This window comes from Heterocephalus glaber, unplaced genomic scaffold (assembly GCF_053883595.1).
Source record: "Heterocephalus glaber isolate CG9 unplaced genomic scaffold, H.glaber_assembly_v1.0 deba00001561, whole genome shotgun sequence".
NCBI lineage: Eukaryota > Metazoa > Chordata > Mammalia > Rodentia > Bathyergidae > Heterocephalus > Heterocephalus glaber.
This window is the reverse complement of record NW_028258349.1, coordinates 13,354,550-13,382,457: the sequence shown is the minus strand read 5'-3', so window position 1 is coordinate 13,382,457 and position 27,908 is coordinate 13,354,550. Positions and strand designations below refer to the sequence as shown.

The following is a 27,908-nucleotide window of genomic DNA, read 5'->3' as shown; positions in this document are numbered from 1 at the left end:
CCTCAAGAGCATCGGTCACTCAGGGGGTTTCCTCTATAGGTGTGAGGCACTGGACATCAGGACCACCTGGGTGCCCCTCTGTTGTGCCGCTCTCCCTCGCCGGTCCTGGCTCCACTCCTCCTCCCTGCGCCTAGCAGCCCCAGACCCCGCCCCGCCCCGCGCCTGCGCAATCCCGGACCGAGCCGGGCGTTCTGTAGAATCCTGGCGCGGCGGTGCTTGGCATCGTTGGGATAGAGTGAAGACTGAGCTCGGTGAGCCAGACTCGGGTGTGCTTGTTTTCCCTAGGCAGACGAGTCCGGAACAGGCCAGGGTCTGCGAACTCTCAGATCGAGGGATTGGGTGGTAGCTTGTGTGTCAGTGACGGTGCCGGCCCCCTTTGTGGGTGCGGCCTGCTGTACAGTGGGAGACCCTGAGGCTCTGCACACCTCTGACTCGCGTCAGCCACCTAGGTCTGGTTGTAAAGAAAGGCCGAGAGAGAAGTCAGAGGAGCCACACAATGGAGTTCCCCTGAAAAAAGCCGGGACATAGGTTCGAGAGGACCCGCTGTACAGGTCCAACTGGACACAAGATGACCCCCCGCCCCGCCATAGTGGGGTATCTAGAGCTGCAGTCTCAGACGCGGGTGGCTGCAGACCTCCCTCCTCCCGCCCAGTTGCTTTCGTGTATGCAGGTGAGGGTTAGCCAGGGCCTGGGAAGCGTGGAGAGTGGTTTCTGACCAAGTTCTGAAAACCTTGGGGTATCACGAACCCCTCTGCATCCTCAGTCTTGCTGGCTCCACAAAAGGCTCTTGTTAAAGTGAAGCCAGTCGCTGATGCTCGTCTAAAAGCTAGGTTGCTTGAGTTTGTGCTGCTTCTTTGTTTCTGTAAAACGCATTTGATTTTCTAGACATGGAATTATTTGATCTCCTTCCCTTGAAAACTCTTAATAATGATCTATTCATTGGGTAGGGCTTGAGAATTTCTCTACCTATTTAATGGCAAGGGACCTAATTAGGAGATTCCTTTTTCTAGTGTCCTCTATAATTAACTAGGCATGTGATATATATTTTGTTCTAAGGATTTTTTTTTTTTTTTTTTTGGTACCAGGGATCGAACTCGGGACCTTTTGCTTTCGAGGCAGGCGGCGATACCATTGAGCTAAATCCCCGGTCCTCTTTTAAGGGTTTTGATGATAGAGAAATAACTCCTGCTGAAGGTTGATGTTCATGCTTTGTTTTTGGCTCTGATTTGTTAGAACTGGTGTAGGGTTTAGTTAGATATCTTAGTGACTCTGGTATAAGAGTATAATTTTTTTTTCCTCCAGGGTATCCATAAGTGAAAGTTTTGGTGCCAGTCAGATGTGGTTTGTGGTTTGGCAGCATGAATTTATTTTGGGTATATCTTTGGGTGGACTGAAAGAGGTGCAGTGTGGTTAAGAATGCTGGACCTAGATTAAGAGGATTTGAATACTAACGGGCACTGATATCGGAGTTTGTGTTATATACTCTGAGCAGTTTCCTCATATGTAATAGTATATACTATTATTACAGAATTGATAGTATATACTTACGGGGTGATTCTGAATATTTCATGAGTTAACATCTGTAAAACGCTTAGAAGAATACTCAGCTCACAGTCCATAATTGATTATTTAATAGTAGCTGTTGCTATTACATGATAATGCTTAGTCATCTCCATCAGCGTTTCCGTATTCCCAAGGCCAGTGAAAATGTTAAATGTGATAGATAGATTCTTGTAAGGAGCAAAATGAGCCTAAAGCTCAAGTGAAGCAGAACAGAGATTCATAATGTGAAGTCTTTGGACTCTGTTTATGGGCTTTCAGAGCATCAAATATCTCAAGATTATATTTGGAAGTTTTGCATATATGTAAATATTTAATTAGTGGGAGGAAATCCATAATTTTATATTATCAAAATGTGTAAGCCCAACAAGATTGATTCCCACTGATCTAGAATCAAAGTCTGGAATAACAGAAAATGACTTTGGGAATATTCTTTTACAAAATTAGTATCCATTTATATGAATATGATTAAGTCACACTGTATCTATGTCATGGAATGTTATGTGATAACAAAAATATACTTAGTCATAGGAAAAATATACGATATTGTATTATAAGTATTATTGTGAATAAAAATATGTAAGAAATTATTAATTTACACATTAATCTTGAATGCTACCATAAATGTTATTTTATTTAACATTGTTGAAGGATAACTAGCTTTTTTGGTTTCATTATAAATAGTTGGTATCCACACATCATTTCATTCTCTATATCATTCTTATTTCGTATCTGTTTCCCCCAAAACATAGTAAATAATGAATGAGGTATTATTAATTTTTCAAATCTGCTAATCCAATTCATTTAGTTTGCATCTCCTTACTTGGTGAGTTCTAACTAATGAATCGATGAGTTATTTCTTTCTAGAGAATTATCCATGCTCAAGTTTCACAATTTCACTTCTTCCCAGTCTGCATACCAGGAAAGGTTGGGTGGTAACTGTGAACATGCAGAGAGTATTGATGGTCCTGAATGGGAAAATAGTGAGCAGTGAACTCAGTGCATTCTGGGAATGGTAGCTAAGCCACAGTGTGCAGCTGCAGTTTTGCCATAATAAAGGCTGCTAGACACTGTCTGTACAGGTGGTTCTCAAAGTGTGGCATTTGATACAAGTAGTAGCAGCATCACCTGGGAACTTTTTGGAAATGCAGACCTTCAAATCCAGTCCCAAACCTCCTGAACACCAGTCTCTAGGAGTAGGGCCTAGCACTCTGCTTTAACTAGTCCTTCAGGTGACTCTGGTGCTCGCTGAGGTTTGACTACCAAACTTTGCTACCTATTAAAATCTCCAGAGGGAGATTTTATAAAAACCGCAGGAGGTCTTTAAAATCATCGTTTCCAGGTCATATCCTATGCTAATTAAATCAGAATGTTTGAGTGGATGGGGAGAGCCAGGTATCAGTATATTTAAAGATCTGCAGGTGATCCAATTCACAACAAAGTTTGGGAAATTCTTGGCCATGATGTTTTCAGATTTATTTTTATTTATTTATTTAATTATCTATTTATTGGTACTAGGGATCGAACTTGGGTCCTTGCCCTTGCACAGCAGGTGGCGAAACCACTGAGCTGAATCCTCAACCCCAAAAAGACTGGAGATTTGTTTTTGTTTTGGTACCGGGGATTGAACTCTGGTCCTTGCGCTTGGGCAGCAGACGGTGAAACCACTGAGCTAAGTCCCCAGCCCAGCTATGAGGTTTTCTACCTTCAAGTTTGGGAAGGCCAGCTGTCCTTCCAGGAAGGAAGTTCTGGTTTAGAGGGTGTGGCCTCTTCTAAGCTGGGAAGATGGGAATGGAGGGAGGATCTGCTCAGGATAGGTCTGCAGAGTGCCTTCTCAGGTCCAGATCCACTTCCGTGTGTGGAGGGGACAGAGACTTTGACTTCCTGCTATGCAGGAAGCTCTTCTACCCAAGTGGCTGAGCACATGCTTTGACACAAGAGAGTCTCTGTTGTGTGTCTAGTCCCTGTGTAGCTGGTTCTCCTACAGTTTTGGGGAGGACAGACGTTTGTCTAATCTACCTCTTTAACCTCTCATTACTTGTCTGTGTGTTGGGAGCCACAATTGCATGTAGGAATGGAGAAATGTTATATGACAGTTTTTTAACATTTGGAAAGCTCTGAGGCAATTCTATTGAAGGCTTCACATTCTTCCCCCAGCTCTGGCCTCTGTAGACTCCGATACTCCAGTAAATGAACCCTGAGGATACTGGCCAGTCCTTGGAACTCTGAAATCATGGCTCATGTAAGTTAGTTTCTATTTAAAATTCTATCTTTATGCTGGACTTGGCGGCACATGTTTGTAATCCCATGACTAGGGAGGAAGCAGTGGGAGGATTGTGATTTCAAGGCCAACCTGGGCTGCATAGCAGGAAGTCAAAGTTGCCTGGTTTACATATTGAGACTTCGTGTAAAAAAAAAAACCCCAAAACAAAAAACACCAAAATAAAATAATTCTGTCGCTTTTTTTCAGCTATTTGAACATTCTCATTTGTTATTCTGAAACTTCTTAGCAGAGCCCCGCTCAGTAGCTACTTCCTAGTCTCTCATTCCAGTGAGGGATTGAGCCTGGCAGCTCAGATACTTCCTGTATATCCTTCTGTTCTCCCTTTGCAGCTATGTGCGTATTGACCTAGTTTTTTTTTTTTTTGGTCTGTTTCTTTTTGAGACAGGTTCTCACTATGTAGTTCAGGCTGGCCTTAAACTCACTATGTAGCCCAGGCTGGCCTCAAACTCAGGTGATCTTCCTGTCTCAGCCTCCAGAGTGCTGCGATTATAGACATGCGCCACCATGCCCAGCTGACCAAGTCTTTCAGTATCTCCTGTGTGCTGTTTGTCTGGGGCAGAGATGGAGCAAAAATGCAAGTCCTAAGGGGGGATATTTGATCTGAGAAGGTTTAGAGAATACCATAGAACAGCACTGCTGAAAAGAATTGTAATGTGAGTGACATATGTAATTAAAAATTTTCTAGTAGTCACATTTTTAAAATATGGAGTACTGTGCAAGATACATATATAATCTTCTATATTTTAGTAGTCATGTAAAAAATAAAAAGAAACAGGTGCAGTTAATTTTAATGTTTCATTTAACCCAAAATAGCCAAAATGTTATCATTTCAAAAGTGTAATCAATATAAAAGTTACTGAGATATTTTACATTCTTTTCTTTCTAAACTCTTTACTATCTCGTATACATAAACCCTATCTCATTTATATATCATAGCACATCTGAATTTGAACTAATTATGATTAGAGTGCTCATTTCTTTTTCTTTTTCTTTTCCTTTTTTTTTATGGTACCAGGGATTGAACTTGGGTCCTTGCGCTTGAGAGGCAGGCAGTCAAACCACTGAGCTAAATCCCCAGCCCAAGAGTGCTCATTTCTAAGCTAACACATTTGACATTGTAGTTTTAGAATTTTTTGTAATATAAATTTGAAATGTAATTTAATATATTTAAAAGTATAGTGATATCTAAATATAATCACTATTTAGTCTAACATGTCCAAAAAGTGGACTACTATATAAACTTAAAATATTCAATAAATGGCTTGTTATAATAAGGAAAAATGCTAATGACACAATATAATGATAGATCTAAAAAAATTCTTTAACTTTATGCAAACTTTACTTTTTCAAAATAGAGATTTTACAGTTTATTCAGGGGAGAAATTCCAACAATTTTTTCTAATCCTTAAAAGAAAAGAAGATAGAGTAAGTTATGCAAGGACCTGAGTTTGATCCCTGGTACCAAATAAAAAAAAAAAAGAGTAAGTTATATTTATTGAGAAATTTTTAGGTCCTTCACAAACAGAATTCTTGGGAACTTATTTCAATTAACAAGGAATTTCTGGTAATTACCTGAACATGTCTGAAAATAAATAAAATTAGGTATCACATAGTACACAGGAAGGTTTGGCTACAGCAATTTTGGGCAAACTATAAATACTACACATTTGACCCATAAGCCAAATTGAGTTTATGATCTGTTTTTGTGCAAGCAAATGACATTTTGAGAAACTTGTTTAAAAAGGATATGCAGCAGAGACCATATGTAGCATGCAAAGCCTAGTACTGGTCCCTTATAGAAAACATTTGCCAATCTCTGGTGTATGTTAATAGATTTCTTTTTTTTTAAGTACCAGAGACTAAGCCCAGGGCTTTCTTTGTTTTGTTTTGTGTTTGTGGTACCAGGGATCGAACTCTGGACCTTGTACTTGTGAAGCAGGTGGCGGAACCACTGAGCTAAACCCCTGGCCCCAAGCCCAGGGCTTTCTTGATGAGCTATGTTCCCCAGCTGCTTTTTTTTTTTTGTTTGGTACCGGGGATCAAACTCGGGTCCTCGTGCTTGCACAGCAGGTGGCGAAACCACTGAGCTAAATTCTTGGCCCTCCCAGCTGCTTTTTAACATTTTAAAATTTTGAGACATGGTCTTAAGTTGCCCAGGCTAGACTCAAACCTGCCATCTTCTTGCCTCAGTCTCCCAGAATACTGAGATTATAGGGAAGCAACAGAGATCTTCAAGAACATGTATTCTGTCTCAGTCACACTTATTTCCTTACTCCCACCTACCCACATCACAGGTTTCTAGCTCCAACCTGTTTATTTGATATCTAAAATCAGCATATATCACTAACACCCTTCTTCTATCTTGAAACTATTTTCTTTCACCTTATGGATAATACATGTGTTTGTCATTGTAGGATTTGGTGATGTTCAGAGATGTGACTGTAGACTTTTCTCAAGAAGAGTGGGAATGCCTGAACTCTTATCAGAGAAATTTGTACAGAGATGTAGTTTTAGAGAACTACAGCAACTTGTTGTCACTGGGTAAGCTTAGTTGTATCAAATAATTTAGAAATTTATAAGACTGCATATCAGGGCTCTCTAAAAACTATCTGAATATCTCTTTGTGGTTTGGGAATAGACACCTGTATTAAGTATTTTCATTTCCTGCCATAATTCAGTGATCTTTACAACTTGCTTTGTTTCTTACTACCTTTGTAATGACCCTTGAGTGTAAATTCTTAAGACATAGCAAAACTACTCCAAAGCACTCTGGTATCACACTGCAAGAAATAGTCTTATGTTATTCGTGGAATCACCTGCAATAAGACTAGGAAGAGAGATTTTGACTCTGCTCACCTCTTAAGAGGTAATAATGTATATGATGCTGGGTCAAATCAAGTTAGTTAAAACTCAGGTGGACCTATTCTCTTTCCTAAAACAAACATATTCTCTTTTAACTGCTTTGTGATTAAAAGTGTAGGATATGTAAAATTTGCATTTAACACTAGACAAATATCCTGGCAAGAAACTGAGAAAACAGGTTCAAAGAGATGAAAGTATTTACCCTAGTGACCCAGGTGTCAGAGACAGGATTTGTAACCCGTACTCTAAACTGTTACTTCCTCTCAAAGGACAGAGCCTGTAATGAATTTAATTTAAATAAGACCACAACCCTACCTCTTGGTTATTTTTCTTTATGATCCTAAAGTTACTCTAATTTGAATGTTTTTCAATCCTGATAGCCTTCTTTGTTTGGAAGACTTGATCAAATCAATTTTTTCTGTACTATGTACTTTTCTTTCAAGCAGGATGTTCCATTACTAAACCAGATGTGATTACCCTATTGGAACAAGGGAAAGAGCCCTGGATGATTGTGCAGGATGAGAAAAGAACATGGAGCCTAGGTAAGCAAATGCTGGTCAGACAGAGGTAAACTGCTGTGGCATGGTGCACACCTGCTGACTGAGAAAAAACACAACCCTTAGATGTTTATTGTGAAGATGAGACCTGAAACTTGGGAGGAAAACATAGATCTTTTCAGCCTAAGTGACCAAAGAGATTTCATCTATTTCAATGCACTACTTGTTTCTTCTTTCTCATAGTTCCCTCCCCCTTCAGGAGGGGAAAACTTTTTTCACTAGTGATAATTTTACCTGTATTTTGGATCTAATTATTTTCTAGCTCATCTTTTGTCTTTCAACTTTTATGTATACATTTCTTCATAGCCTTCTTTCCATTTAGTTGACATTGTAGTAGGGGCATCATACAGTAAGCAAGTAAACCAATAAATGGCTTCGGCTGGTGGTGTATCTCAGTGGTAGAGCATTTGCCTAGCACGGGCAAGACTCTATGTTCAATCTTCAGCACCACAAAACAAAACAAAATAAACAACTAAATGTTTACTAAATATTGGGAAATTCATCTACAAGATTTTCTTGCATCAGCTGCACAAGCGCCAATATCTCCCCAAATTGATTTTTTTTTTAGTACCAGGGATTGAACTCAGGTCCTTGGGCATGCGAGGCAGGTGGTGGAACCACTGAGCTAAATCCCCAGCACCCCCCAAATTGATTATAAACTAATGTTTCTCAGTAAAATTTTACTGCACATATAAACCACGTGGGGATTGTGTTAAAATGCAGGTTCTAGTCTCTTGTTTTGTGTTGCTTTGTGGTGTTAGGGCTGGAACTCTAGACAAAGTGGTCTGCCACTGAGCTACAGTGCAGCCCAACATGCAGACTGGAATTCAGCAGGTCCAAGAAGGGCCTGAGGTTCTAATGAGCTGCCACAGATGGGATTCTTTGTGCATAGACTGTATTTTCAGCTGAAATCCTGAAAGTGTTAGCTGAGATAGTACAATCGGCTAAGTGTTGTATTTTCTTTTCTTTTTTTTTTTTATTCTTTTATTGGTACATTTTAGGTATACAGTACATTTACAATTATCATTGGGTGCTTGTACCTTTACATGATGTATCTTGGTTTTTATTTTTTCCCCATTACCTGTGTGCCCTTCACCCCCTTCACCCTTCTGAGTGTTGTGTTTTCATGTGCTAATAAAACTCAGAAATTTTTTCCTCTCTTGAGATGTTTCCCATGTATGTTTACTCCTGACTGGTTATAGAGCCTTTAGCAGCTTAGTGTCTTTGTAGTTTTTCTTTGTGTTTATTGTGGATGCATGTCTGTTCTGCATATGATTGATTGTACAGCAATAGATTACAGAAAAAGGAGTATCGACTGGAGCCACAATCTCATAAATAAGCCCATTCTCTCATAATTTGTAGAACTGGCAGAAAATAGGAAGCCTGGACAAAAGATGCAAATCACACCAAATACTTTATTCTTTTTAGTAAAGCACAGTATTTTCAAGAATAACCCCATTGTCTTCAATTTGGTTCACATAATATAAAGAAAGTAGATTAAGCTGTACATAGGCCACCATGGGGTATGAGTTGATGACTGCTATATATATGGAGCTATATTGTTTTTACTTCTGTGTATGTTATAAATAATCCACAATAATGTTTTATTTTAAGAGTTCCTGGGAAATTAAAAGAAAAGAAAAAAGAAAATGGGAGGTGAGATGATAGGGAAATAATATAAACACTTCTTTGGAGGAATTTTGACATAAAAGAGGAGATACATAGAATACAGGGAATATATTTGAAGATGTAAGATATGAGAACATGTTTATAGGGAATTATTTCAAAGAGGAAATCAGTTTTGTAAGCAGTGACTTTTAGTACATGAGAACGAGTGGGACCAACTTATAAAGGAAAATCATGCATTGATAAAGATTCAGACACAGGTTGATTGGATAGTGTGAAGGTGAGAATGCATATTTTTCTTTCTATAGTTTCTGATTCCTTGGTGAAAGAGGCAGTAAGATTACCAATAGAACAAGAAGATTATTCATTACTTCACTGGAATTCAGTCTTTGATCATTATTGATTTTCAGAAGTGCAGTTCTATGGTTTGATTTTTTTTGTTTTTTTTACCGGGGATCGAACTTGGGACACCTTGCACTTGCGAAGCAGGTGGCAGAACCACTGAGCTAAATCCCCAGCCCCTATGGTTTGAGTTTTAACATTTTCAGATCGCTTTGTCTCTCTGTCTCTCTCTCCCTCTCTCTCCACTCTGTCCTTTCTCCCCTCTCTCCCTTCTTTCCCCTCTCTGAGGTTTTAACCCAAATATCCCCAGCCCTTTTAAAATTTGAGACAGGGTCTCACTAATCACTTAAGTTACCCAGGATGAGCACAAACTTGCCACTATGCCCAGCTTCAGGTCTTTTGATACATTAACACACTAACCCTGGTGTTAACATAATTAGAATTGTCAGTGTCATAAATACTGTATTGTTTACCCAATATCTTTTTTTAAAGATACTGAGGATTGAACCTAGGGCCTTCATACTGAACTGTATCTCTAGCATCCTCCCCCTCTTTGGTTTTATACAGTGTCTTACTAAGTTGCCTTGAACTTGTAATCCTCTTGCCTCAGCCTCCCAGAGCGCCCCATATGATCATATATTAGCAAAAAAAGTGATGAATGACTTTCTCCTTCCAGAAATATTATACCTCAGGAAGACCATTTTATGGCCAGATAATTTGCTCTTTATTTTCTTTTAAATTAAGCTGATTTCCTATAAATAGAAATAACTTCTTTTATACTTACCTAAGGTGGGTTAACATATTGTTTTCACGTTAGCAATGTGACTAGAATAAAGCACTTTGATTCATTAGACTGTAAGCTGTTTAATTAATTTTAAATATGTACATACAATTACAATTAATTATAATTAATTTTACATATGTATCATAAAAGGTCAAAAAGTAAAATTTACTACCATGGGTCAATTTTTGGTGTTTGGCAGGGCCTTTTGTTTAAGTGTAGGTGCAGTCCATTTTATCTTGATTAAAGCACATATAATACATGGATTATTCTTTCCACTTTAAGCTTTTTTGACTTAGACCAGAATGGAAAGATATTCGTGAAGCTATGTAAATGCAGAATCCTTGAATGTCCATGTTTCCTGTCTTTTACTAATTTTTCAGCCATACCTACCTTGATGACAATGCAGTGTCCATTTATAACCAGTACTTCCAGAACATTAGTTATCACAGAAAAGGTTGTCATTAAATGTGAATAATTTTAGTGTTTGCAGGAATGTGAACTGGCATCATCAAATTTGGAAACATCTGGTGACTGTCTCAACTCAGCTGTTTTATACTATAGAGCAGTGGCAGTGAACCTATAGCATATGTGTTATTGTGCTTTTTTTTTAAAGATAAAAGATGATAATATATGAGCTGTTTTTTCTAAACTAAAACCTCAGTATTCAAGTTTAATTGCAGTGTTGGCACTTTGCGATAAATAAGGGGGTTTGGGGTTGCAGTTTGGCACTCAGTCTCTAAAAGGTTTACCATCACTGGCATTGAGGAACCTCTGACTTCAGAATGTTCAGAATGCCAGGGTCATAATCTGGCTTGTCACCAAGCTGGGGCCATATATGACAGTCTCAGCTTTACTGTGTTAACACTGGGATTTTTTTAAAAAATGAAAACCATCAGATTTAATAGGATACATTTTATAATTTATTCTGATTTATCAGTGATTATTGTCCTACATTTTTTGTTTTTGTCCTACATTTGTTTATACTTTTATTTACTTTGGATCTTATTTGCTCATTTTGTTTATTTCAGTAACTTACCAATGTTTAATGTTTCTTATCCCAATTTGTGTGGACTTTTATTACATTAGTATTTTCTTGATTTTTCTCACACGTATTTCAGTGCTTAATTATGATTTTGACTATCACTTTCCTTTTAGAGTATTAGTTTTTAATTAATTTGCAGATAAATCCTGAAATTACCATGTTAATTCTTAATGTTTATACTTTCATAGCTGTCTACTTATTACTGTTATTTAGCAAATGATATCATTTATATCTCATTTGTCCTATTAAGTCTCTAATTTAACTCTCTCCAAGAAATTCTGCAAAATTGCTATAGTTTTTTTAATTGCTTTCTTGAGTGGGGAGACAGAGGGAGAAGGACCCATAGATTTCATAGCAATGTTTTCTGTACCGTTCATTTACCTGTCTTTGCTCACATTTTATCCACACTATTTAAATTATTATTTCCTTTTAATGTCTTTTTAGTATATTGGGGGTTTTTTGCTTGTTTTTTGAGACTCAGATTGACCATGAACTCACTGTATAGTCTAGGCTGGCTTTGAACTCACGATCCTCTTGCTTCAGCCTTCCATAGGCGTGTAACACTACACCTAGCCTAGTATATCTTTTTAAAAGTAAATGTATTGAAATATAAATATACACACAAAAGTACACATATCACTATGTGCACTTAATGAATTTTCATAAAGTAATCATATCCATCTAATTAGCCCATAGATTCAGAAATAGAACTTTACCCCCTCCTGACTTCCAGTCATTTCTCTGCTTCATGGTTAACCACTATTCTGACCTTAACAACACCATAGGTTAGATTCACTATTTTTAAACTATATAAAGATAGAATCATACAGTATATATTTTTATGTCTGGCTTTGTTTACTCACCAGTATGTTTGTGAAATTGATTCTCGTGGCTTTGTGTGGTGCAGATTGTTCATTCTTATTTTGTATACTGTTTTATTAATGAGCCATAATTTACTTAGCCCTTCTTCTGTTGATGAAGCACTTAGATTGTTTCTAGTTTGGGCATTTACAAGTAATATTGTTACATTATAGATTTTTTAAAATACTTTTTTATTTTTAAAAAATACTGAACTATTACAAAATTTTAAGAAAATATATATTTGAGAAAAACATCTCTTTGCTTAGAATTTTACTAGCCTTTTACTATGGTATAAACCTGTTAAAATACTCTTAAATACCATCTAGATGCTGTTAGCTATGAGGACTTTAGGGAAGATATGAGGAAGAGAATGAAGGGACAAATGGGTAGAATATTTGTGACAGAGATGTGTATAGTTAAACTCAAGTCAAGATAAATAGGTACAGCATCTCATGACTTGGTTATAAATAGGGAATAAAGGTTAGTTGTGACTATACAGAGTAGGAATTGAGCTGCAGTGGAGATTTCTGCACATGTATGTGGAGAGACAAATGGAAGAATGGTCATGTGCAAAGAAATCTTCATTTTCCATGTATATATTTCACTGAGATAGCTTACATGTGCTGTTTCCCATATCTCTAGGAAATGATAAAAAGAGAGTAATCAATGTGATAAGTTTTAGGCTTGGTGTGAGGGCAGCATATTCAATAATTGTTAACTAATTATGAGAACTTAATAAGTAACAGTTACTATATACTACTGGTTTGTTTTTCAGTGGATAGTAAAAATTTGTTTCTTCCTTTTGGGAAGTTTAAGATAAGAAAGTAAAGATAATAATAAGTGAGGAAGTGATGGGGATTTAGCTCATTGGTGCCATGCCTGCCTGGCAAGTGGAAGGTCCTGAGTTCAATTCCCGGTACCAGAAAAAAATAATAATAAATAAAGAAATTCATTAGTAACAAAATTGAGAAAACTGCTAAGCAAAGAACAAGTAACTAGGATAGAAAGTAATGGATATGAATTAGATGAAATCAGCAGGATTTTTTAAGACAATATGTGACTGATGAAAGGAATCCAATCATGTAAACTCATGTCCAGATTCTCGGGAGATAATATAACCAATGCAAAGTTCTAAGAAATGAAGATTGTGATATATTATAGGAAATGAAAGGAAGTAAGTGTGATAGGGAAGTAGGGAGCAAAGGGGACAGTGGCTTAAGTTATATGGTAAACAGAGGCCATGTTATTTATTTATTTATTTGGTACCGGGGATCGAACTCGGGTCCTTGCACTTGCGCAGTAGGCGGCAAAACCACTGAGCTAAATCCCTGGCCCAGAGGTCATGTTATTAATGGTAAAGGGTTTGCACCTTATTCTGATTAACTAGAAAAATCATTAGAAAATTTAAGTGGGGATTCTCAAACTATGATCTGCATCAAAGCAATCTGGTCTTCACTCATTATATCCTTTATTCCCTTTAGCTTTTTTCCAGATTACATAATTTATTTTGAGTTTTTTAGCCCATTTATGTCAGTTGGGCTTTATTTTCTGTTGTTTTCGTTTTCTATTATAAAGGTTTGATTTGTTTGTTTGTTTCATCTAGAATAGGAAAATATCATGTGTTTATCTTGTTTTCTTTCAGATTGGGAATCCAGGTATGACACTAAAAAGTTATTTGAAGAAAATGATATTTATGAAATCAATTTATCTCATTGGGAAATAATGGAAAGAATCCAAAGTTGTAGGCTTGAAGACTCTTTTTTCAGAAAAGATTGTGAATATAAAACGTTTAAGGGACAAGAGGATTCTCACAAGGTATACTTTAAGCAAGTGACAAAAAGTACCCCTGAAAAAATAGCCACTTACAGAAAACTCTCATCCTTTGCTTTATATCAAAAAAGTCGGAATAGAGAAAAACCCTATGAATGTGCAGACTGTGGGAAGGCTTTTAGAGTACGCCAACAGCTTACTTTCCATCAGAGAATCCATACTGGTGAGAAACCCTATGAATGTAAAGAATGTGGAAAAACCTTTAGACAGTGTGCCCACCTTAGTCGACATCAAAGAATTCATACATCTGACAAACTTTATGAGTGTAAAAAATGTGGAAAGATTTTTACGTGTAGCTCAGACCTTCGCGTACATCAAAGAATTCATGTTGGTGAGAAGCCGTATGTATGTAAAGAGTGTGGGAAGGCCTTTAGAGTACGAGGACAACTTAATCTCCACCAAAGGATTCACACTGGTGAGAAACCCTATGAGTGCAAGGAGTGTGGCAAGACCTTTAGACAGTATGCACACCTGACTCGACATCAGAGACTTAACATTGCTGAGAAGTGCTATGAGTGTAAAGAATGTGGTCAGGCCTTCCTGTGTAGTACAGGCCTTCGAGTCCATCACAAACTTCACACTGGCGAGAAACCCTATGACTGTAAGGAGTGTGGAAAGGCCTTTAGAGTGCGGCAGCAGCTTACTCTCCATCAGAGAATCCATACTGGTGAGAAGCCCTATGATTGTAAGGAATGTGGGAAGACCTTTAGTCGTGGCTATCATCTAACTCTCCACCAGCGAATCCACACAGGTGAGAAGCCGTACGAGTGTAAGGAATGTCAGAAGTTCTTTCGTCGTTACTCAGAACTTATTTCTCATCAAGGTATTCATATTGGAGAGAAACCTTATGACTGTAAGGAATGTGGGAAGGCCTTTAGGCTGTTCTCACAACTTACTCAACATCAGAGCATTCATTTTGGTGAGAAACCCTATAAATGTAAAGAATGTGAGAAGACTTTTAGACTGCTCTCACAGCTTACTCAGCATCAGAGCATTCATACTGGTGAGAAACCTTATGACTGTAAAGAATGTGGAAAAGCCTTTAGACTTCATTCATCTCTTATTCAACATCAGAGGATTCATTCTGGCGAGAAGCCATATAAATGTAAGGAGTGTAAGAAGGCATTTAGACAGCATTCACACCTTACTTACCATCAGCGAATTCATAATGTAACTTAATAAATAAACAGAAGATCATTTAGCCTGTGTTTCCTGTATAAACTTTATTTACTGGTAACCAGAAGATGATATGAAGATTTTTATAGAGAATTCCAGTAAAAAAATACAGAATTAGAAAACTCTACTAGAAAAAACATTTTATAATAATGTATCTAGGGAAGAATCTCCATAGAGATTAAGGTCATGAGTGAAAGATTGACTTGAACTTTATAGCGAATAGATCAGGCTAGCAACATCTGAACCCACACATCACTCTCAAACTCACAAACTAGGGCCATAAAATATTATGTGCCTCCTAATGTCCTATAGTACAGTGTACACTTGCCATAGTATTGAACCTGAATTTAAGGCTGAATATCTTAACTCCCAGTTTAGAGAAAAGGAATGGAAAAACAAATTACATGACATGACATATCTAAAATGTAAGTAATTCTACACGAGGAATGAAATGGTTTCTCAGTGAATAAAATGACATTGAAAAACTAGGTGGAACTCTTAAGAGACTTATCAATCACATACTGTGAAAGGGTGGTTCTTATTTAGATCATGAGTTGAATGAACATTTAAAGCAAGACATTTTTACAACTAGAAAAATGGGAACATTGATAGTATTAGGCAATATTAAGAAACTGTCTTTGTTAGGTATGGATAATAGCACTGTAGTTATGTAAAAATGTCTTTGTTAGAGATAAATTCTGAAATTTATATACAGAAGATATGATGCCTGGAGTGTCCTTTAAAATGCTCATGCAAAAGAAAAGTGAAGGTAGATAATTTGTTTGGCAAAGTGATGGTAAACAGAGTCTTGAACACATGGTTTTTATTTGTTTTGTGATTCTGTTGTGAATTTTTATGTATTTGGAAATTTCCATAATGTTCTTCTAAAGGTAAAATTAACTATGAAACTATAATCAGTTTGAAGTGAATGACTTTAAAATGTCTATATATTAAAATTTATGGGGGCCAGGGAGTTAGCTCTGGTTCTGTCACCTGCCTCGCAAGGGCAGGGACCTGAGTTCGATCCCTGATACAAAAAAAAAAAATTTATGGAAGTTGCCAGTGCTCTACACATTGAAATCTTAAATACACTAGAATGTATAAAAAACATTAAGATTGGTGGTTCAAATTTTTTTGTTCAGCTCTGAATACTATTATAATACCTGTCCCATTGTAGGCACTTCATATGTTTAAAGAATGAATAAAAGAAAGCAATTACTATACTCATGTGTGGAAATTAATGGATTAGACCTGCACTCTTTTATATGAAGTCTCTATCAGCATGTTGACTACTTAAAATCGAGGTACTGAATACTTGCAGTATGGCCACATAGCATCACATTGGTTACATTCAAAGCCAGGGATGGTGGTGCGCACCTGTAATCTCAGCACCCAGGTAGCTGAGTCAGGAGGATCACCATGAGTTTGAGGTCAGCCTGGGCTACATAGTTCACAGCCAGCCTAAACTAGATAGTGAGACCCTGTTTCAAAAAACCAATACAACAAAACAAAAACATAGATTACTTTCAAATGAAGTTCAGAATTATCCCAGACTAATGATTTATGGTGCTAGAAGTCCAAATAACAGTCATTTCTGGGTGAAGGCAGTTCGAGTAGGATGGGGCACAAGGGAGCATTCTGGCATCTAACTTGATCTGTGTGTGGTGGCTGCCTATGAAAATAATCATTGGGATGTATATATAATATATATCTACATTATATAAATTATTGCTCAATTTAAAAAAGACTGAGTTTGTATTTTATCTCTTTTCATTTACTATAAAATTCATTTTTTTTCAAATATTTACCAGATCAATTACTTACATTTTTATCCCCTTCAAATCTTTTTTCCCCAGTGTTGGGGACTAAACTTGGGGCCTTTGCACTGAGCTACATCCCCAGGTTTTTAATTTAATTTTTGTGTGTGTGTGTGTGTGTGTGTGTGTGTGTGTGTGTGTGTGAGAGAGAGAGAGAGAGAGAGAGAGAGAGAGAGAGAGAGAGAATCACTAATGCACTCAGTTACTCAGGCTAAGCTCAAATTTGTAATCCTCCTGCCTCAGCCTCTAAGAGTGCTGGGGTTACTTGTGTGTGCCACCAAGCTCAGCTACCCCCTTTAGATCTTTTAAGGCAAAATAATGCCCCAGGTTCCATTGTCCAATAGGAAGACTACAAGCTACCTACAGCTAGCTGTTTAAATTTAGACTAATTAAAATTAATCAGAATTTAAAGTCCAGTTCCTTAGTCAAACCAGCAACATGTCAGGTTCTCAACAGCCATATGTGACTATTGGGTATAGTATTGGACAGCATCGATATAAAAAAGGAATATAGTTTTGTAGTAAGTTCTATTGAACGGCAATGTTCCAGAGCATTACACATAAAGAAACTGATGCTTGGAGATAGCACCATAGCACTTGATGATTTTTAACTCTCCTCACAATATTATGTTCATGCATCCCCCACCCCCAGATTCCCACCACAAGTGGATTCTCAATGTATCATTCACTTAATTTATAAAGATCCAAAAGAATCTATTCAAAATTCATTACCATGCAAACAAACACTTTCTTATAAATTATATTTGGTCACAGCTTGATTAATCACAGATATCTCCCCCAAAACTATCATCATTCTGTCCCAGACAGCCTCTCACACACAATCAAATGGGCCATTAATACTTCTCTCAGTCTCAAGCACAATCTGACACAAATTACAACCACAGGGTATCCAGTCTTGCCTTCCCCAGCCTCAGCCTTTGGCAGCTTTTTCAGCCCCAGGCTACATTTCCTTGAAAGTATAAAGGTAAGACATAACCTCTTTTGTGTGAGATTTTTTAGAACCTCTGGAGATTCTATTGAGTAAAATTAAAATAGGTTTGCTCAGACTACAGCAAAGTGAGATCCACATTTTGAGCAAGAGAGCCTCTGGGCTGGCACTACTCCACACCTCACAAGCCGATCCTTCATTCGTTGGGAGAACATAGATACATGATTTTAAACTACATTTTCCAAAGGTTTTGGCATCACCTGCCACATACTGCTACTAATAATGCTGTCTCCCACACCTCTATATTCCTTCCTTATTTGACGGGTAGCATTTTGCCAGCTGACACTTGGGTGGTTACAGTTGTCATTTTACAGAGAACAAGGCTCTTGAAGATGTTCTTCTAATCAGGAGTAGGCTTGGAAGTGTCATAGGAAGGAAGAACACTAAATAGATGTCCCGTTCCACCTGAGAGTTCTGCCCTCTCCAGAAGACCTCTCTCCCTTGCTTAAGCTGGTATGGCAGGTGGTTCTAAATAGTTTTGTGGGTTGAGGATGTTTTGATATAGGTCTTTTTTATTTTCTTTCTTCTGTTTTTTCCAGGAGAGGCACACAGAGAAGAATACAGTACTACACATCTGAAAGTCTTTCATGAAGTAAGTTCCCATTTTTTCTCTCCAATGTTTTTCTTTTTAAAGATGTTTTCTACCTCCTGCAACATTTGTCTGTAGAAGAACCACCCATTCGGTGATTGGAACTTGGCCACCCCAAAAGTCTAGCTCCACTCCCTAGCTACACTACACTTGGCACATTATCTTTCACCCAGTTATATATAGTCCTCTTTGAACTAAGATTGAAGAAAAACAGTTACTACAAGATCGCACGCTGCTGGCAAGTATCAGCAACATGCTTCTGATTCAGCCCTTCTACTAAGCTGTAAAAATATGTTAATCAGAACTGCATGGCATCTTCCCGAAGAAAACTTTCAATAGGGGCTAGTATGCTTCACTTCATTCAGAGGTTTTCTCAAGCATCTTCAAAGATGTTGAAGTGTCCTTTCACAATGAGACTAGGAGCCAGCAGGAGAACAGATACACTTTCTCTCAAGACATCTCTGCAGTGGGACCTTTCCTCTTTGTTTCCAAGATCTTGGTGTTTTCCTTCATTTCCAGCGTGTATGAGTAAGGCACAATACTATCATACATCGCTGTGCAGCTTTAAGAAGAAGCAGAAGCAAGAAGTACTTCCAGCCAGGCCACCAATCACCATCACTTACCTGCCTAAAACCCCAAAGCCAGCATTGTATATAACTGTGGCAGGACCAATCCCTTTTATTGCTCCACCACTAATCATGGTGATGACAAAGTCTTATATCCCTGTATTAGCTTTCACTCAGATGGCTTATGGAGTCAGTTTCTTGTCTTTTTCGGGAGGGATCAGATGGGGTTTTGCTCTGACAGAAGGTAGTCCAGCCAAACTGGACTACGTTAATTTAGCTAATGGTGTAGCTCCTGTTGTTTTCATGGTTTGCCCTCCTCATTTCTGAAACCCTCAATGAAGCCATAATCACAGTAATAATAGGTTTGGGGATAGCATTACACATTGAAATTTTTCTCTTGCAACATTACCCAACTGCTTCAAAGCCCTGAGGATAGTAGTCACTTTAGTGGCCTGTTTTTCATTCATAATCACTTTACTACTTCAAGATATATATCCAGAGAAAGGGCCCAAGAGACCTGGTCAAGTAGAATAAATATAAAACTATTTTGTTGATAACATGTTGGCTACACATTTTTTTGTATGTGAGATGGGAGGGTGGGGGTGCTGGGTTCAAACCCAGGGCCTTGAGCATGGTTGGCAAGCACTTTGCAATTTTAGGCTGCTCTCTCAGCTCCCTGCCTACAAGCTTTCTAAAGTTGTATTTTGATATCATCTTTTTCTATTTCTATTTGTCCTCCCCCACAGTAATAATTTATTCCTCATAGATTGTTCTGCATTTGTAAAAGTCCTTTCTAATAATTACTTGAGCAAGAACTTGAAAATCTCACAAAAGTCCTTTTCATATTAGGTTAATTTACATTCAGTCTTTATGAATTACATATTTACTTAAACATTTCAATGTTTTTTGTTTTTTTGCTACCAGGGATTGAACTCAAGACCTTGGGCTTTCAAGGCAGGTGTGGCGCCACTGAGCTAAATCTCCAGCCCAACATTTCAATGTTTAAATTGTGTTGAAAAATGTAAAATAAAAGACAAAAAAATCCCTTTTGTTATGACCTGCGTGGTAGTGCACGCCTATAATTCCAGCACTCTCCTAGCACTCAGGAGGCTGAAGCAGGAGGATTGCTCCAAGTTTGAGGCCAGCCTCGGCTACATAGTTCAAGACCAGTCTGAACTGCATAGCAAGACCCTATCTCAAAAACAGCAATAACAACAACAACAAATTCCCTTTGTTAGAGCCTTGTGATCACTAAATACATACATGGGCCGGGGATTTAGCTTGGTGGTGCTGCCACCTGCCCCAAAAGCGCAAGAACCTGAGTTTGATCTCTGGTACCAAAAAAAAAAAAAAAAAAAAAAAAACTATGTACATTCTCCCAGCTCATGTGGAAAACCTCATATCAACAAGTACCTGAAATGAAAGGTGGTTCCAGCAGTTGCCCTTTTGAGTTGTATGTCCAAGCTTATTTTCCAGGTATAACATAGTTTTATGAGCAGAAAGGATATATGGCTTTGATGTCAGTAGGGAGCAGTGTCTAGTGAGAAAGCCATGTTAAATGAAAACAGAAAACCTGCATATATAAAATCAGTTGGTCAATATTTAAAAGAATAAAGCCGCTACATATAAATTAGAAAGCAAAATCCAACCTGGAGCCTTATGAATACGCTGATGAGCAGGTCTACCTAGTTCTACACTCTTTAACTCACAAAGAAGCTTTTTACATAGAAACAGCAAAAGTGACACCTTGGATTTTAACCTGAAAGCAGTCTTTCAGGTTAAAGCCTGAAAGCATAGTGAATTTCTAGTTTTAGAAAAAAGAAAAACATTTGTAAATGGTGTAAGTATACATCAGAGGATTGTATCACTTGGAATGTGTTATTGTATAATACAAGTATTCAAATACCAGTTAACAAATTTATTAAGTAAATTACATACATGATTTCCTCCATAAAAAAAAAAAGATTGAAGAAAAACACTAATACCTTCTAAAGGGAAATTTAATGACTTAACTTTGTTATGGAACTTTTCAAGCAGGATAGAAACCAGGAAACTCAATGTGTCCAATACCTACCTACAACTAAAAATAATATATCAAACCTTCTCCCCCTTTTCCTATAGTATTTCTAAATTATTTCCTCCTTCTGCATACATACTTGACTGAAAATGACTTATTTTAGAATAACCACCATGCTCCTGTACCAACATAAAAAACTAACAGTACTTCTATAATATCCTATACCCACTCTATATTCAGATTTTATCTGCTATTTGAAAGATAGAGTTTTACAACTGGCAGGATCCATATAGATTTTACATGTTGCTTTTGATTGCCAGATCTTTTAAGCTTTTTAAATCTGTGACAGTTTCTCTCCTGATTTTTGCTTTTGTTTTAATTGGTGCCATTTACTTGTAGAAAAGCTAGATTATTTGCCCTATAGAATATTCCACATTCTGCTTTTGGCCAGTTGTTTTCTTGTAGTGTTAAAAAAAAATTGTTCCCAGATCACCTATTTTTCTGTAACTGTGTAATTAGATCTAGATGCTTGATCATATTCAGATCAGATTTTGTCCAAATCACCAATAGTTCATAGTTGGTGCCATGTTCTTTCTGTTACATTGCATCACAAGGTTTTAAAAGTATGGTGTCATATTGATCAGTGTTGAAATGTTGTTCACTTAATCTTTCCTTTATTAAATTCTCCTTTTCTCCCTAAAGCATGCATTTTCAATGGTGGGAAAAGGAATATTTCTGCAAAGGGGGTGAAACTTGGTTCTTGACAAGGACAGGGCCAAAAACTTAATACAATCGTTTGTGGCTCTCCAAGGAGCACAGTACAAAAACAGAAATATACAGTGTATCTGTGGCAATAAAATGTCATATGTGGTCTAAAAAAAAACTCCTTAGGGAAGTGACAATGAAAACTTCTTAAAAATATAAGAAACATTAGCTGGGCACAGTTAATATTTATCCCATCTAGGGCCAGGGATGTAGCTCAGTGGTGCTGCCCCTGCCTGGCAAGCACAAAGATCCTGAGTTTGATCCCCGGTACTAGGGAAAAAAAATTTACCCCATCTGTAATCCCAGGAGGCCAAGGCAGGAGAATTACTTGAGCCCAGGAGTTCAAGGCCAGCCTGGGCAACACAGCAAGACCTTATCACCTAAATAAATAAATAAAAAAAATAAATTTAAAGGTTAATAAACATTGGGCTAAAGGTTACGATTGAACCATTACTTCATTATCAGTTACATATGGTCATTTAAAAAATTCTTTCCTTTTATATTTGTTAGAATCTATATCTGTATATCTATACTGTATATGTACATGTATGTATATGCTTATCTTCTTTTTTTTCCCTTTTGTGCTGAGGATTAGATCCATGATCCATGGCCTCGAGCATGCTGGGCAAATGTCCTACCACTGTACTATACCCTGAACCCATGAACTTTTTTTATCTATTTGGCTGTCTTAAGGCAGGATAATTGACTTGATTTTTTTCCCTTTATATGTTAGTTTTCAGAGAAATTAGTTGGTATCCTATAACCTAAGAAGTCCCTTGGGGCCCGGGATTTAGCTCAGTGGTACTGTGCCTGCCTCACAAGTGCAAGGTCCTGAGTTCGATCCCCGGTACCACACACACACAAAAAAGTTCCAAGAGTGAATGAGTTAGTTTTGAATACTAGATGACTTATGACTTTTTTAGACATTTGGTATGTTTCAAACCATTGCATTTCTTTAAAATGTCAAACTATTTTCTCTTAAGCCAGTAGGATCCATTTCTAGGCAGTTCCTTTGTCTTTTTCCCCTCTACTTCATGTGTCCTTTTTCATGATCCTATTAGAGTTGATAGCTTATTTGCTTTCAGGAAAATAGATTGTCCCAAGTTCATGCTACGAAGTGCTTGTTCCTCTTGTGGAACATAAAGTGTTGAAACCATAGTCTTAGCCTATGAGGGTCTCATTAGTATAGGGCTGTTTCTTCTGTGCAAGGTCCTCCATTTGATCCTCAGAACCACAAAATCAAAACAAAACAAAACAAAAATCCAACCTTTTTGATTGTCAGAATTGAACTGTTAAGCACCCAGTTGGTATTCAGAGAATCAGAGAGTTTGTTGTTGACATGAGGAAAATTTCAACATATTTGGTGTCAAAAGTGTTCTATGAGTAGAAATATATCACAGGAGTACTAGTGACAGTTGAAATATTTTCCTTTTTGGAATCAATATTACATTCACTTCACGGAAGAAATTAGAAATTTTTCCTTTTCTCTGTACTTGAATGATTTAAAAGAACATGTTAAGAGGATTTCATTGTTGAGAGTGGTACAATTCCTCTGTAACACTATATGATTCTGGTGCTTTTTTGGGAGGATGATACATACGAAAATGAGTCACCTACACCATGACTGGCAATTTATTTTTATTTATATTTATTTATTTATTTATTTTTGGTACCTGGGGTTGAACTCAGATCCTTGCACCCGTGCAGCAGGCGCCAAAACCACTGAGCTAAATCCCTGGCCCGGCAATTTATTTTTTTACTTTTTCAATGTTTTAGTTCTATGGGGATGAGTTTTAAAAGTTCTTATATTTTCTCAGAAAATAAAATTCAGTGAATTTTAAAATCTTCATCAATGGTTAATTTCTTCCTTAGGCAATACCAGGAATACCTGATTAGCACAATTATGTCACCTTGGCTAAAGTAGTACAATCAACAGTAATAATAGCATCAAACACAGCCTAGAAAATGATAAACTTTGGTAACTATTAATTTGCCACCTTTAACTGTATGAACTAGATTTTTGGTTATATAACAAAATTAAAATGAACCAGAAAATTGTATGCAATAAGTAAGCCCTCAATATGGTGATTTTACCCTTAGGAGAGATTTAAAAGGGGTGGGGGTGGGGGTGGAATAGAGAAATAGAGGAAGAGGAAGAGATTAGAAGGAAGGCTGGAGGACAAAGGAAGATCATACAAATTTTGGGAAACTGGTCAAGAAGAGAAGAGGGAAAGAGAAGGAAGAAATAAGAAAAGAAAAAAAAAGTCCAGTACAAGGCATCTCTACTGTTACTGGTAGACAATATGGGCAGACAGAGTCCAGATCCAAGTTGATTAAAACCAGCAAGCCAGCTGTAGCTTTATGGCAGGGTAGTGGATAATCTCAGCAAGCCTGCACCTTTAGTTCCACTGAAGTTCAAACTGGTTTCTTTGTATGAGGCTGGAACTGGATTTGTTGAGCCTGCAATAGTAAGTTTGCCTCCTTCTGGTTCAAACTTGGCTCCCTGACCTCCTGCTGATTTAAACTGCATCCTCACTGCAACACCAGGAGCCACTAGATTGGAGCCAGCCCATAGCCATTCTGAGTTCCAATCTCAGTTGGACCCTTTCCAAGATGGTTACCGGCCAGTAGCCCTTTCCTGAGTGACATCTAAACCTGAATAACTCACCAGCCACTGCAGTCCACTGCATCAACTGCTCTGTTTCACTGGTGTGTTTCTCTGTAGAGGGCTCTGGGGTCACCAGTAATCACCCTGTGTCTGCAAGTTCAACCAGCCCTTCCCACACAATAGATCCAGGCTCTGGGAGAAGGTGCCATCTGCCATGTCCCTCTTCTTCATTGAAGTCTCTCTCTTCACTCTCCCCGTGGACTTCAATCCCCCCCCCCCCCCCCCGGTACCGGGGATCAAACTCAGGTCCTTGTGCTTGCGCAGCAGGCGACAAAACCACTGAGCTAAATCCCCAACCCTGGACTTCAATTCTTGCTTCAGATCCTTCCTGGGTCCTGGGGACCCACTTCCCTTCTTCTTTTCGTCCTCAAGGTGTTACATTCCAGTGTTCAGACACCAAATCTCAGAGAGGCTCTTTTCTCTGCTGTTCATCACTCTGCCATTTCCCAGAAATCAAAAAAACTAATTTCTTCCTAGGTATGTTATTTTATATACTCATTTAAAAAACTAAATCATTAATTTGATGTGGTGTCAGATGCTTATAATCCCAGCAACTCAGAAGGATGAGTAGCTTGAGGCCAGTCTGGGCAACTTTGTAAGACTTTGTCTTAAAATTTAAAAAGGGAGTTCGGGGATTTAGCTCAGTGGCTATGCCGCCTGCTGTGCAAGCGCAAGGACCCGAGTTTTCTCCCTGATACCAAAAAAGAAAATTTAAAAAGGGGCTGGGGTTGGGTGTCTGACACACCTGTAATCCTAGCACTCCAGGAGGCTGAGAAAGAAGGATGACAAGTTTGAGCCCAGCCTAGTAAATGGGCAACTTAGCAAGACCCACTTAAAATTTTTTAAAAGGACTGGGTATGTAGCTCAGTATAATGGCCCTGGGTTCAATCCCCAGTACCAGGAAGAAAAAAAAAAAGACTAGGATATAGCTGAATGTTCCCTGTATTGAATCCTCAAGTACCCAACACACATACACACACAAATCCACTAGTAGTTATTTTTCTTTAGTGCTAATTCTTTTCTATGAACTAAATTTTTAAAGTTTTTCTAATATTCTCTCTTTCTAACCATTCTAACCTATCAAATTCAGTTTTCATTTTTGTTGTTTTTTTCTATTTACATTCAGTGTAAATTGTTCTTTTCTGACTTTTTGAGTTGAGTATTTAGTTCCTTTTCGTTCTTTCGTGTATGTTAGTAAATATTTAAGGTCATGAATTTTTTCCTATTTACTCATATAATTTTATTCTGTAGATTTTTATATATAGTGTTTCCATTATTCATTTTCTACAAATCCTGCAGTTCTTTATTGCCTTTTGACACAAGGGGTGCTTAACAGAGATTTAAAAATTTCTAAGTCAAAGGCTTCTTTTCTTTTCTTTTTCTTTTTTATTTTTGCTTTTTGAGGCAAGGTCTCCCTTTGTAGTTCAGGGCTGACCCTGAACTCACTATGTAGCCCAGGCTGACCTTGAACTCTCAGCAATCCTCCTGCGTCAGCCTCCCAAGTGCTGGGATTACAGGCATGCACCACCATGTCCAGAGTAGGCTTCTTGTCTTTTTTCAGTGCTAGGGATCAAACCCAAGGCCTCCAAGCACTCTACCATTGAGTTACATCCCTCTGTTGGCTTATAGATGCCCCCCCCCTGCCCCCAGCCTCCTACACTCATAGGTAGGGCTTTTGGGAAAGACTAGATCATGAGTGTGATACTGGATCAGTCCACTGATTGGCTTAACATAGTTCTGGGTGTGGATGATGGGCTTTCTGAAGAGTGAAAACCCACCTTGGATATGTATGGCACCAACCAAAAGGCTTGTAGCCTTGGTGGAAAGAAGGAAAGAAGAAGGAAGATTGCTGCTTTTTGCCTGACACACCATGATGCAGCCTCCTTTGCCATGCACCTCTGCCTTGGACTATGGACTGAAACCTCTACAAAGTAAGAGATAAACCTTTTCACCTTTAACTTCTGGTTGTCAGGTATTTGTCCCAGCAATGAGAAAGTTACTAAGACAATCCCTATCCCTCAAAGGCCTTTAAAAATGTTTATTAATTTCAAGTGTTTTACATTGTGATAAGAGATATTTCAGTGTCAGAAGCATTTCTACATAAATTTTGGGGAAAAATCATTTCATAATTAAAGTATGACTATACCTGTCTGAGGCTCAATGTACCTTGCCCCTGAGCTGGATGCCATGTGGAAACATAACTCCATTTGCCTCCAATCATGGCTGAGGTCTCAAGGGTTCCATGATGCTGTGACACTCAATGGCAAGATTACATCAGCTGAGGACATCCTGGTTCTTTGAGAACTGAGTAATAAAACAAAAGAGAAAGGTTACTTGGATAGGGACTAATTTCGTGTCAAACTTAAGTCATCCCACCCACTATTGTTAGAATGCTCTCTATCTGGTCCTCCTCAAAGAAACTCAGGATTTAAGATCTTCATCAGCTCCTCACTGTCCTAGGATTACCACTACCTCCTGGGTCACCTGATGGTCCTCCCAATTATTGTGTGTACCCAATAAATGATGGCTAGCTTGGAGAGTCTTTGTCTGTGCCTACTCTGAGGCAATGACCTCCTGGCCCCTCATAAACTTTGAAATTACTCAAGTCTCTATTGTCTTTTTTGTCTTTACCCCTTGCCATTCCCCTTTCTAGGTAGTCAGAGGATTGATCGCTCTTTGATATCCCCTTATGCCTTTGTCCTCTGGGACTTCACCCTACTGGAGAGTGCCACACTGAAGAAGGACAGCCCATAAGTTTGCTGTCCCACATGCTAGGGAAACAACTTCATCCAGTCTGGAGATGTGAACACCTGTGTGTAAGTGATACAAGACTTTCAAGCACCATCTCTAAACTGAGATAGAGTGGGTCTTTAAGGGTGTTACCATACACAATAAACAAAGTAAATAACCTTTCATATACAATCATATAGCAAAGAGCGCAAGACTATCTGAAGTCTACATCTCAAAACGGTCTAGTAGCCAGGCCTAGTGGCAAATGCCTGTAATCCCAGCACTCAGGAGGCTGAAACAGGAGGATTACCACAAGTTCAAGACCAGGCTGGGCTACATAGTGAGTTCAAGGCCAGCCTGAACTACATAGCAAAACTCCATCTCAACAAACAAACAAAAACAAAAACAAAAAGTCCTGAGTCTATTATACCATACATAGTTTCTAAATACTTCAAAAATGGGACAGAAACAGCACTTTAGAAATGTGAATTACAGAAGATTTATGCAACTAAATGTAGCTATTGCTCTAGATCTCCGGCATCACATTCCTTTACAGCTTCCTCTGAACACTTTTAAGTTGTGGCTAATGCTGCTGGTTTTATTAAACAATGTCAGTCTGAATGTTTACCCAACCAGTGTTTGCTAAAGAGCAGAGAAGGAAAAATAGTTGTGGGGAGGTTCCTGAACACAATCCAAAACATGCAGTCTTTAACTAGATATATCTTGTTTAAAAGTAATACTGATTTTGAATACTACTCCACAACAAATGTCTGAATATTAAAATTTTATATAAAATATTATACATTTATTATTATCGATTATTT

The 27,908-nt window shown here is 38.0% G+C and overlaps 2 protein-coding genes and 1 pseudogene across 7 annotated transcripts in view; 2 read left to right on the top strand and 1 right to left on the bottom strand.

Moving 5' to 3' along the window:
* Window positions 1-27,908, bottom strand: part of LOC147824023 (uncharacterized) — an 89,427-nt gene that overhangs the window by 60,275 nt on the left and 1,244 nt on the right. For 2 of the 3 annotated variants that reach the window (XM_087191350.1, XM_087191349.1), the window contains one exon: window positions 8,659-26,658. In XM_087191350.1, coding sequence (XP_087047476.1) covers window positions 26,629-26,658 — 30 coding nt within the window. In that variant the 3' untranslated portion in view covers window positions 8,659-26,628. Of the gene's footprint in view, window positions 1-8,658; window positions 26,659-27,908 lie in introns of those variants that run through there. The other variant, XR_015443103.1, reaches the window with a different exon arrangement.
* On the top strand, window positions 148-18,423 carry Zfp30 (ZFP30 zinc finger protein). Of its 4 annotated transcripts, XM_087191284.1 has the most exons (6): window positions 148-251; window positions 3,718-3,802; window positions 6,259-6,385; window positions 7,150-7,248; window positions 13,561-14,499; window positions 18,289-18,423. In XM_087191284.1, the coding sequence occupies exons 2-6, from the start codon at window positions 3,794-3,796 to the stop codon at window positions 18,414-18,416; spliced, it is 1,302 nt and encodes a 433-aa protein (XP_087047410.1). In that variant the 5' UTR covers window positions 148-251; window positions 3,718-3,793; the 3' UTR covers window positions 18,417-18,423. The 4 variants fall into 4 exon arrangements, with proteins under 4 accessions (XP_087047410.1, XP_087047409.1, XP_087047407.1 ...); XM_087191283.1 differs by lacking the exon at window positions 18,289-18,423 and having other exon boundaries at window positions 7,153-7,248; window positions 13,561-14,949; XM_087191281.1 differs by lacking the exon at window positions 18,289-18,423 and having other exon boundaries at window positions 13,561-14,949.
* On the top strand, window positions 18,647-19,438 carry LOC147824024 (transmembrane protein 69 pseudogene; annotated as a pseudogene).

What these genes read in the sequence shown, in the direction of transcription:
- Zfp30 (XM_087191281.1), top strand. An exon ending in CAGCAACTTGTTGTCACTGG is followed by an intron (nt 6,386 to 7,149) that starts GTAAGCTTAGTT and finishes TTTTCTTTCAAG; the next exon opens with CAGGATGTTCCATTACTAAA. An exon ending in GAAAAGAACATGGAGCCTAG is followed by an intron (nt 7,249 to 13,560) that starts GTAAGCAAATGC and finishes GTTTTCTTTCAG; the next exon opens with ATTGGGAATCCAGGTATGAC.